At 45.2% G+C, this 12,356-nt stretch overlaps 1 protein-coding gene and 1 long non-coding RNA gene across 2 annotated transcripts; both read right to left on the bottom strand.

Moving 5' to 3' along the window:
- Positions 1-298: 298 nt before the first annotated feature.
- On the bottom strand, positions 299-9,577 carry LOC115167251 (ataxin-1-like). Its single transcript, XM_029721472.1, has 2 exons — positions 8,698-9,577; positions 299-8,209 (listed from the first exon to the last, which is right to left on the bottom strand). The coding sequence occupies exons 1-2, from the start codon at positions 9,442-9,444 to the stop codon at positions 6,812-6,814; spliced, it is 2,145 nt and encodes a 714-aa protein (XP_029577332.1). The 5' UTR covers positions 9,445-9,577; the 3' UTR covers positions 299-6,811.
- Positions 9,578-9,700: 123 nt separating this feature from the next.
- Positions 9,701-11,658, bottom strand: LOC115167737 (uncharacterized). The gene is made up of 2 exons (XR_003870545.1): positions 11,537-11,658; positions 9,701-9,860 (listed from the first exon to the last, which is right to left on the bottom strand). It is a non-coding gene; the product is annotated as an uncharacterized LOC115167737 (long non-coding RNA).
- Between the last annotated feature and the right edge of the window lie 698 nt (positions 11,659-12,356).

Raw genomic sequence — 12,356 nt, 5'->3', positions numbered from 1 at the left:
TAAACCTCTATAACACCTACAGAGTAGTGCTATCCAATGCTAACTCTGGGGTGTGAACAGAGCAGAAACATGGAATGATAGGAATGGACATTTCACTGGTGTACTGTAGTTAAACAACTCTATAGTTCATTCAGACATGACCCTGAAACTCAAGTTTGACCTGTGTGGTAATTAAATCATTGATAACCCAAAGCTGCAGATGATGGTTTATAACCCTGGAACTAGCTCCAGAACCCACATATCACCTCTCCATGTGGACCAGTCAAAGAAGAGACCAAATAAAACACAACTCTGGACATAGGGTAATAGTAAGTATATATATATTATTGTGTTTACTTAACATGATAAATGCAATGTCTCCAAGAAGTTAGCTGTAACAATAAAAATACAATATCTTTGTGTCCTTAAGTACATAGAATTAAAACAGCAAAACAAAAACAAAACAGCCTTAAGTAGTTCACAGCGGTACAAATATACAGTACAAATCTATTTTATTCAAAAAGGGTACAAATAAAAAAAAATGCAACAATAGTTATTAATGCTTTGTAAAGTTCAGGTAGGTGTAGGGTACTGTATTCTAAGGGAGCACTTTGGGTAGACAACTAAGGCTTTTGATAAGAATCAATACATATTGGTACGGCCATACGATATTAAAACAATACAAAAGTTTATACAACCTGGATTATATTTGAGGATTGAATATTACATAAACATTGCATATATTTTGCAGATTTTATACTTTAAAAAAAGGATGCTGTTTCTTTTAAAACGGGTCAAATGTCACGTAAAAAGCAGTAACTTTAGTGCCAAAATACAAATGTCAAATCTGAAAATACACAACTCCATTAAAACTTTTAACCATTCTCATCTTCCTGATTTAATTCTGCATCTCTAGTGCCTGGCAACAACACCATCCCATCCAGTCTATTTACCTCAGTCATACAAGATCAGACCAACAGGGCTACTTTATACAGGGGTCATAAAGCCTTTTTCCATAATCACAAAACAAAAACAGATCATACAGTTACCAATAAAGGAAAGTTTTCACTGGGTTGAAAAGCCTCACATTCTCTCCCATGTAGATCAGACATGGCCAGAACTAAAATACATTGAGCACAACCTCACCTTCAGGGACCTACTCCCAACGTCCACTCACATTAACAACAGAGGGTTGTGCGTGTGTAAAAAAAACAACTAAAAAAACAACAGCAGTCAGTTACTGGTCCAGCTTTCAAGCAGTGCTAGGGACTCACCCCAACATGATCCCTCACTGTAACCTATCCAGAGATACAGTCCATCTCCAAATGCCTTTCTGCTTATGAATAAAACACCAGGAGAGTGCCAAGAGGGGGTCAATACAACAAGAGTGAACTGATCCACCTTTGCAGCTACAGAAAAACAGGGAAACTGGGTCACTTGTAAGCATCATTCCATGAACACATTGTACAAAGCAGATCTTAAGGCGTTATATTGACAAGCTTGATAATAGCCATACAAAACATTATCTCTACAAACATGCACAACTGTCAAGTGATTGTTTCATTGGGTTTTGTGTTTAGCGCTAATAATTAAAAACTTCAATTAACTAACCGTTAATTTTATAATACTATAAAGGATGGAAAATTAGTGCAATTTTCTTTCTTGAATAAAATTGTAATAAGAAGAGTGAGGTCAAAAACGTACAGGTCAAATGTTTTCCCTTTCTTACGATGGTTAGAGTCAAGAGAAGAACCCAGAAAACCGCTGAAGTAGCACTTTCACGCTCCGAGCAGAAGTCTGAGAACGATGCTAGTCTGAGTGTAACAGAGGGCGTGCTGCTAATGTGCCTGTCTGCTGAGAGTCAGAGTGGTCATACAGCCACTACCACATACTGTGTTCAAGACAGAGAGGAAGAGGTAAAGAAACAGGAGGCACTGCTTGCACCTAGAATGGATGTCCCAGACCAGAATACTGAGTTTGATACACATGTTGTGTGGCATGGCAAGGGGAGGAGAGGAGGTGGTAAGACACAGAAGTGCTGTTTGTGCATGTGAGGAGTTCTGTTAATGATATTTTACTGAAGTAAGAATATCTGGAGGAATAACTAGGAAAGAGTGTGTTGATGAGCAGTGGAGTGTTCCAGGAAGCAGGATCATTACCGTAGCCAGTTAACTTTGATAAGCAGCCAAATACATCTCAATTTTCATTGAGAAAACTAAACCTGAATATGGATTGTTGGTTGTCAAGTCAATTATACCATTACCAATTTCAAGTTCATAATTCTCTAAAAAGAAATGCTGTTATTTACGTTTTTTGGGGGGACCATTAGCCGGCTAACTCATTGATCCTGCTTTCTGGAAGAGCTCCCAGGGAGGTGGGACATGAGATGCAACCCATTCACAAAACATTTGACAACAGTGCACAGACACAGGCAGGCTGTTGACAGCGTCCTTTTTCACACCATCTCCTATAAAATGTGAGACCGGCCCAGCTGAGAGGCCTTGGTAAGGCAGTACATTTTGGAGAGTAAAAGTTCACCAAAGAGAAGACTCTGACCCTACAGGGCTGAATACACACCTTAACATTCATACCATATCTAAACAAGGTATTGCTACACGTGACCAAGAGAGATCGTAAGGCCAAAATCTAACTGGATATCCATGCACATAATTTGAATTTCAGCACAAATCCATAGACGTCAATGACAGATTTACATCAAAATTTGAGTTACACGTGCATACCCATCTCTGGTCATGATTTGGCCCGTACTGCCTGGCAGCGGAAGGTGGAGGTAATAGGCTGAGCTGACTGGAACAAAACACTGTGCTGAACTTAGGTTAGTGACAACTAAGGGTCTGAAGAAAAACCTAACCTGACAAAATAAATCCACTATATTCAGACACCCAAGAGTGGGCACTGATAAGCAATAGTACTCAGAGATCAGTGTACAATGACTGCATCAGCCACCTTCTTATATACATTACAAACCTGTCCTACCCCGTACTAGGTACACTTGGACACTGAAGAGCAGATTACTTCAGAGTTTACTGCATAGCACATGCTTATACTACATGACGTTTTCAGGTATTCTGTGTAACTGTATTGCTTATAGCATAAACAAATTTAACAAACGTAATCACTAAAAAATAAATTAAGTATTGAGCGGTTTATGGCTAAATGTCTACTGCTCCACTATGGAAAACCCCCCAGCTCATCTCTGTATGGCATTTGACCACTACCGTATTTAAAAACATATTTCAACAACATGTCTGATTGGTTATCATGACAGTATCAAATGGCATGTGACTCTGCCCTGATCAGGCCTAACGGACCTCCCCTCTCCTTGTTGTCGAAGACAGTCGGAGGTTTTATCCTCAGTGAACCGTGAGTCCTTGGGGGCTCCACTCAACAGAAATGTTGTGGAGGCAGTGGGGTTGGAAGGGGTGTATGAACTAGATTTGACACAGTCATCTATAAATAGCATGGATGAGGGACTCCAGTCCATTAGAAGGCATTGGGTGTCACCACACACAAATCACCAGTCTTCACCCCAGAGCTCAAAGCCCAGGATACAGATACAGACAGGTCAGCTGAGAGATGCTCTAACACACAGTTACCATCTCACACAGTATGGGTGTGCCTGGGATATTAATGCTTGGATCTGTGTTGGAGCACATCTTATGACACAGGTGATATCAAAACAAATACACATCATTTACAGACAAGGACTACCGGTTCAGAAGTGACCAGAGACATTAAAACTAGACACAACTGAGGTCTTTCTGACAAGAGCATTAACAGTAAAGACATTTTAGAATAAAAAAATAACTGGAATTACCATAATCTAATGGGAATATCTGGCTGCTTTATGGAATGACATACCAAACTAAATGTCTGGCTGCTTTGTGGAATGACATATCAAACTAAATGTCTGGCTGCTTTGTGGAATGACATATCAAACTAAATGTCTGGCTGCTTTGTGGAATGACATATCAAACTAAATGTCTGGCTGCTTTGTGGAATGACATATCAAACTAAATGTCTGGCTGCTTTGTGGAATGACATATCAAACTAAATGTCTGGCTGCTTTGTGGAATGACATATCAAACTAAATGTCTGGCTGCTTTGTGGAATGACATATCAAACTAAATGTCTGGCTGCTTTGTGGAATGACATATCAAACTAAATGTTTGGCTGCTTTGTGGAATGACATATCAAACTAAATGTCTGGCTGCTTTGTGGAATGACATATCAAACTAAATGTCTGGCTGCTTTGTGGAATGACATATCAAACTAAATGTTTGGCTGCTTTGTGGAATGACATATCAAACTAAATGTCTGAGGGATTTTTACATCTGCTGTAATTGCACTTCATCTTGATTTCATCCACTTGAAGTTTCTGTGACTAAAATCTGTGTCCGAAAAAGGAAACTGCAGCATTGTGTCTTGGCTAATTTGTAAACAGTGTCAACCATGCAAGTTAGTTTCTCTATTGCCAAAACTACCTTAAGAATACTTTAAAAAAAATGAATAACTACAAAAACATTTGTAATTCCCATTACAAGGTCAGTGTGAATCAACAGGTGAAGTTTTCTATGTGCAATACAAGACAATCTTAAGGTCCACTGGAAATAATATTGCCATGGACAAAACAATTCTCCATGTACACAAGTAGATTAAAAGACAAAGGAGAGGACAAAACAGAGGACAGTTAAGATGCTCACCACTGATTTGGAGTCAAGCCTCTCTGGGAGATGCACTTGAATAAAACCATATAGGGTAACTATATAAAACCATATAAAACTATAATGAATAATATCAGTGAGGATCAGAGCCCGAACCACCAGTCCATCAAAAATGAGACTATTCTCTCCAGAAGAAATGCATGTTTTTTTAAATAAAATAATTTTCAAAAGGCATGCTTTGATTGTGAATCTGTAATAACCATACAAAGAACAAAACATTTCAGAGCCAAATTGTGCATCACCTTTGAAAAGCAGGAACGTTTCAGGTCAGGGTTAAAGATAGTATTAGGTCTGATAAGCAAGCTGTATATTTATATATAAACAATAACAAAATACCCCAAATAAACAGAACACCCACTATTGCTTTGATTTTGGTAACTGAGCAAGGATTGACTGGACTCATATACCCATTTCACACAATCGTGTAAGCTGACCTGGCCAGATAACATATCTAGTGACATCCTGCTTTTAAACGAGCAGAGGCACATAGTTAGCTAGCCATGAACAACCTAAACCAGGCTGGAAAATGGCAGGCTAACCTTAAACCAATTATATTCACTGGAAAGCAAGCCAAAAGATCCCCCCAGTTTGTGTTGAGACAATAGTGTGAAAAAGGTATGAAGCAGGGCCAACTCCATCCCCTCCAACACACACACACAGGGTTCCCCCTCATAGGCCCAGGGGCTGCTGCACTGAAAGAGATTCTATGGGGGCCAACATGGCTCTATGGGGGCGGGGGTCCAACTCTTTGGCCCTCCCCATCCACGACGGGCTGCAGCCTGAGCAGGCCAGTTGCCTGCAGCCAGTACTGCTCCATGCAGGCTTCATTCCCACAGGTGACATTGGTGGAGCAGCCCGTGCCTCCAGTAGTGGTACCTACTAATACAATGACAGTGAACAGTCACCAGCCAGGCAGAGGAATGCTGAGAGGTATAGCAGGCAGGGAGGGCTGCATTCGGGAAGATGAGTGTTGTCTTGTGGTCACTCTGATAATCACTATGATACTGGAATGCATCTCTTTTGGTTTCTTTCGAAAGGAAAACTGACATGTAAACGTGGCACAAAGTGGGGTTGGGGCGTAAAATGAAAAACGGGGAAGTGTGGTTGGTGCGTTATGAAAGGAGTGAGCGGTTTCCTAGGTTGTGATTGGTTGATTGAAGGAGCTGATTGAAAGACCTCTAAGGCTGCCTGCCCTCCTCTCAGACCCTCTCTCAGCAGACGGCGCCTAACGAGGAGAGGCAGGGAGGCGAGGGAGTGTCTGTGCCTTGGTAGAAGTCCTCTGCTCCTACTAGAGAAGCACACTAAGTGACGATGACACGTCAAGAGTCTGCATCAAGAGAACCAACATCATTAGAGGGAAAAGCATCTATGTACCGATGCCAGCCATTCAGCACCGCAAGTACACCTTTAGTCTTTTATTCTTTTTGGGAGAACGCTTTTGAAGGTAACAGACCAAAATAGAAATGTGGGGGGAAACAGAGCATAATAGGATGGCTATGTTCTTGTCACGGTCAGACCCTGTCTGTCTACCAGACATGGGCTATATATTCTCCCCAGTCTTGGGTTTCCAGAGGAGATGGTTTGGTCAAAGAAGAGAGAAAGTCCAGTGAATGCGATCACCTCTGATAAGGATGGTTCTGAGGGTTGGTTCACCTCTGATAAGGATGGTTCTGAGGGTTGGTTCACCTCTGATAAGGATGGTTCTGAGGGTTGGTTCACCTCTGATAAGGATGGTTCTGAGGGGTTGGTAGGGCGGAAGGAAGGAAGATGCAGTCTGAAGACTTTGGTTGGTGATTCACCAGCTACATACACTCCCTGCTTCTGCATCCCCTCCCTGTCAGCCTGGGAGAGCAGAGACCCAATCTCCTGATCACTGGACCAGGAGCTGTCCTGACTGACAGGCAAATAGAGCGGACCTGACCAGCCACCAGACCAGGTAGTTCCCCTGAAAACAAAGAGCTTGTAATCTTATTAGGTGTGCAAAATATCAAACAGGGGCTACATTTCCACTCTTTTTCCCCTTTCCCCCTCTCTGATGCTTTCGCTCCTCTGACAGTCTCCTGTGGTGTGGACTGCCATGGTTGGTGCTACTTCCCAGCGTTAGAGCGCCCCTCAATGGACAGTTTGACCTCCTGTGGGATGAAGGAGGGTCGAGAGGAGCCGGAGGGGCCCAGCTGAGGGTGCGCCCCTTCCTCTAGCTTCATGTATCTCTGAAGGCCGGGGGCGGACCAGCGCCTCTGAGACGCGCTCGACACTGTCGACACCACTCCCACCCCCGCCCCTGGACGAGCAGAACCCTCCGTGTGCAAATAGTAACTGCTCTGGCTCCTAGTGTGCTCTGCTGAAGTCCTATTTGGTCTGGTGGGCATCTCACTCTGCACAACACCCCCTAGTTGCATGGGCTCCTCTTTATCCCCCCTCTCCCTCTCTCTGTGGACGCGTTCCATCCTGAAGTGAGGCTGTGGCCTGGGCTGCTGGGGGGCAGGGGGCCCCATGGGCTGGCCGATGGCCCCTGATGTGGAGTTGACTTTGGTGGAAGTCCTGGCTTGGGTCTGCTGCTGCTGCTGTTGTTGTTGCTGCTGCTGCAGGGGCTGTTTCTGTTGCTGGGGCGGCTGCTGCAGAGTGATGGACACACACACGTCTCCTACCTGCAAGTGGTGGCAGGCCAGGCCATAGAGCTGGGCCGTGCGCTCTGGGCTGCAGGAGGACCAGCCCTGGCCAAACACAAAGAAGGGGTGCTCCGGGGGCACGTCGATGGTCACCTTGCTCTGCTGCTCGCCCACTGTGAAGTGCAGCGCCACCAGGCCTGGTCTCTGCTGGCTGGTCCTGATGTCCACCACCATGCTGGAGTCGATCTTCAGCCCCCCGCTCACCTCAGCACTCCGCACAAAGTCCTGAGTCTGCAGGTCCTCCACGCGCTTCAGCTCCCCCGTGGCCAGCTGGATGATGGCCCCCTTCATGAAATGGGAGGGATTGGAGGGGGCAGGGGTGGGCGCCGGGGCCAGGGCCTGCGTGAGGGCTGCCGCGACTGGGACAGAAATAGGCTGCTGCTCCACGGCGGCCAGCTCCACCACAGCCCTGTCTGGGAGGCACACTCTGGCTGGAGACTCAGAGGCTTTAGAGTAGGTGGTGGGGGAGGCCATGGTGACAGCAGAGGTGTCATCATTGGTCTGGCTGAGGTAGTGCTGGGGTAGCTGTTGATGTTGGTGATAGTCTAAGGGGACCAGGACTGTCTGCCCATTGGCCAAGATGACCGCGTGGCCTGGCTGCCCTGCCTGCTGTTGATGGGCCGTCACCCTGGGGTCTCCATACACTGCAGGGTGGATCGCGTACGCTGTCCGGCCAGCACTCTCCCCTGCCTCCCCATGAGCCTCTCTGCCTCTCTGGGAGCCCTGGGATAGGTTCAGGGGACCAAAGGACACCTCTTTGCGCCCTCCACTCACACCTTGGACAGGAGAGGCTAGGCGACCAACGACCTGCTGAACCTTGAGGATGACAAAAGATACATCTTATTAACACATTTCAATCAACCTTTTTATCTTTAAAATGTAATAAATTGTTGTGTCTGAGAAAAAGAAAAAAAAGACTGAAGTTTTGTCCTCCTGTACCTCCTCTCAACCCCCACTATTAAGCCTCAGAAAGCAGTGGTTTCCTATCAACTCTAGTCGAGACCACAAACCAGAACATTTTTAGTCTTTCCTAGAAGCAGCAGGCAGTGTGTGGATGTGACTGGTTGCCCAATGATCAGCACACCCTCAACAAAGTAAAGGAAGGAAGTGGAGGGGAACATGGATATTGTGCAACTGTCACAGCAGACACTATAAAAAGTCAAGTGCACTAAATAAAGTCTGAATTTTGGACAATTCAAAATCAAATCAAAACTCTTACTCGAGAACAATTTGAAAATAAAACATTTATTTAAAATAAATAAATACATGCGTGTAAGTAACTACAACAAAACCTCAAGTCTTACCTCCAGGTCAGTGTCTGGGGTGCTGCGCTGCCCAGGCGAAGCCCTCTCGTCCAGCCTGCGGCTCTTCAGGCTTCTGTCCTGTGCGTGCTCCAGTGCTGCAGAGGCAGATGCTGCCTGCAGCAGCCTTGCATTCCTGGCATTGTAGACTGAGTCCTGGAGCATCTCCCTGGCTGCCTGCTCCCTCTCCCCTCCATTCACCTCCCTATCCCTGTCTGTCTCCTGCTCCCCACTGTAGGGGTCCCTGGGGGCAGGTGCAGCCCTGGTGCACTGAGGGTGGTAAAAGACAGGCACTCCCCGAGGACTGAGCTCTGCGGCGGGCAGCGCGCCCAGGTGCTGCTGGTGCTGGGCAGCCTGTTCCGAGGTCAGCATCAGCGGGACCCCTCCGGACGACCCCACTTTGGCAAAGGCATGGGCAGATACATGGGCCTGGGTAGGAGGGGAGACCAACCCCTCCTGGATGACTGACTGGTAGGGGACCAGGTGGGGCTGGGAGAGGGCAACTGAGGGGGAGATCAGGGTGCTGGGAACAAAGCCAGGGGGGACTGCATAAGGGACTGCACCGTATGGAGAGACAAACTGGAAAGAGGAGTGGGGGATCTGGGCATAGCCTAGAGGGGGATAGGAGATCCCTGGATGATGCTGTAGGAGAGATGAGGGGACAGTGTAAGCTGGAGAGATATGGCTTAACACTGGGTGTAGATTGGTCTGGGAGTAGGAGACAGAGGGGAGAGCCACCCTATAGAGCATGCTGTACTGGTCAACAGGCAGCCCTTGGAGGCCCTCAGCACTTTCTACTCCATAGTGTAGACCAGGCTGAGCACGCAGCCACTCCTCTGCTGTGCCTCCTCCCTGAGTGTCACCACCGACCCCTGAGCTCTGAGTGGAGGGCACTTCCTCCCCCCCTCCCCCTCCTCCCCCCACCCCACTTCCTGCCCCTCCTCCCGCACTACTACTACTGGTGCTGTTGTTGAGATCCCTCTTCTTGGGAGGCAGGCACTCCTGATTGCGCTCGTGTCCCGGCTTCATGGCGGTGCCGTGTGGTCTTGTCTGGGCGTGAAAGGCTCTTTACTGTGCAGCACGGGGAGTGGAATCTGTTGGCCAGGCAGTCAGCACCACAGGAACCAGCTCTGAGAACCTGCAGCTGACCTCGTCCACCGCCTCACCTAGAAACACAGAGAGAGACTGTGTGACCAGCTGCCAGACGACCCCAGGGATTCACCTTAACATACTACATCAACACATACTAGACCCACGTCACAAGCCAGGCTTAGAGTGCCAAGATGTTTGAGAGAGATAGTAGATGAAAGGAAACTTGTGTTTTCAGACCTAGACACAGGAGATCCACAAAATGATGGACACAAACAGAATTTCAGTTAAAGATGCACTATGCAGAAATCGCTCCGCTATTTACTGATTGCTAAAATTCTAATAGTTCACCTCATTTCAGTTTGGTGACAAAACAAGCAAGTATAGTATAGAGAATCATTGTACCTTCTAAACCGCTTTGAAGTATATTTTCCATAACCAAAAATATTGTATATTCAGCTGTTTGAAGCTTAAGGGACAAATAGAAATAGCGCACATAGAACACATCTACCGCTTCAGACTGGTTTTCAATGAGATTGACAGATCTATAAAACACACGTCTATGTGAATTTGGTCAGGTCGCCCAAAAAGCTACATATTGCAGCTTTTAACTCTGGATATTATTTCTTTGAATACTTAGCCCTATTTGCCATCATGTGATGACAGGAGGTGAGAAAACCAACAGCACCATAAATATCAGGCACACACTTCAGCTAATTTATGGTCTGTGCCATATTGCTTTCTCCCCATGGCAACAAGTTATGTTACTGGCTGAACTGTATGACATAGTGAATCACAGCACAAGAGGAAGAGTGAGTAAGAGAGTAATGGAGAAATCTCTACCTCAGCTGCTGCAACCAGAAATGCTTTCAGATTATTCAGAAGCTTTTTTCCCCCCAACTAGCCTAATTATATTGTCTTGTCCCATGACACGGTTGTGTATTTTCTCCACAGTCAATTGGATAATTAGTAGGAAGCCAGGGGAGGGAAACGTAAAGGTGAAGACAAATGAGACTGTTAAACACCTACACAACAAACCCTCTTCCACCCACACATATCCTCCCTTTCTTTATAAAACCTTATATAAAACGTGTTAAATGACCCACATTCATATCACATGCCTCACTTTCCATGTGAAGAGGAGCGCAGGACGCTTGATATTTTCATAAATCTAGTGCCAACATTTCCCCCAATATAGCCAATCTTTGACATGTCCATGAAGAAATTAGCGTTATTCGCTACAGTAGGCCTATTTGGTGAAGAATGCTGTTGTCATCTTCTTTGAATAGGAGCAATGATCTCAAGGCATAGATCATGTTGTCATTCGCAACGTAGAACATTGGACAAACTGCACTATAACTTAACATGTTCACATCTGATATCAAATTGATTACGCTCCCTTGCTAGTTCCATAGCTAAAACTGAAATTTGAGTTGTGATAGGAGTAAAAAGTAGCAATCTAGTTGGGTGTTTCCTCATGTCATTCAAACAAGCTTGAGAATACTCATAATGGCTACAAAACATGATCAAATAATTGGATGACAATTACCTACTGTTGTGGGCAGTTAGAAAAGGAAACTTTCGTGGGATGAAAATAACAGTGAAGTGAGAAGGCCAGGCAACGTCAGAATTTATGGCTTGACATCAGCGAACACTAGTAATGGCTAGCTAGCTGGATAGCCATTTATCACCTGTTATTATCGGTCAAATATATCTCAAGACGCCACGACTTCCTGTCTTCTCGTGCACTTACCTCCAAATACCATTGTGGATATGCCTCGACTGCCTTAAGCTTTCGGAACAGTTAATATGATAAAGAAATATGGATGAAATCAGGGCTGATTAGTCGAGCCCATTTCGGAGGCCAGCAGACGAAAACCCAGTGGCGCTCCTAGATGACGTCAGACATAGTAAATTCGATTTCCTGGATGATTTTGAAGCGTATAAATCCGATCATTTTCATAAATTTGAGCTTCATAGCCAATAAAAAAATACGCATGCTTACCTTCTGCTAGGAATACTTGATTTGCCATTTTCCCCCCGAATGTCTGCATGCACAATTATCTATTTCCCTTTAGAACACACATTGCCTTGTTCCTCTCTAAATGGCAATCCTCAGGCAATGAAAACAGGTGGTATTTTAGCATTATGGGTATCTCCTTGAGATTCTTTAGGAGGTGCTTGAATTACGAATGCCGTAATTTCTCAGATTTACAGTACCGGTATATTATTGTGACGTGTTGTTTTTGCAATTTTCCCGGTTGATGCTCCGAATTTACAACAGGGGGTGCTGGTGGCATGCTTATTGATATACGTTACAGTGTGTACAGTAGCTTTGCATTTTCTTATCCATACACTGACTGTAGTATGATCTGGTTTGAATGTAATATCAGACCTGCATATAGCATGGTTAATATATTAATTTGAATATCATGTGAATATTTTCAGTTTCCCTTATAAATCTGTGTTGCAGACATTGCTAATCGTCTCAGCTTCGCAATCCAGTCCAGTCACAAGCGTTGCAGCCATCTTATTGGGTGTCAATGAAATACTGAGTACAAGAATATTCACAC

Source organism: Salmo trutta, chromosome 29 (assembly GCF_901001165.1).
Source record: "Salmo trutta chromosome 29, fSalTru1.1, whole genome shotgun sequence".
Lineage (NCBI taxonomy): Eukaryota > Metazoa > Chordata > Actinopteri > Salmoniformes > Salmonidae > Salmo > Salmo trutta.
Note: the sequence above shows the minus strand (reverse complement) of the source record. Positions and strands in the feature narration are given on the sequence as shown.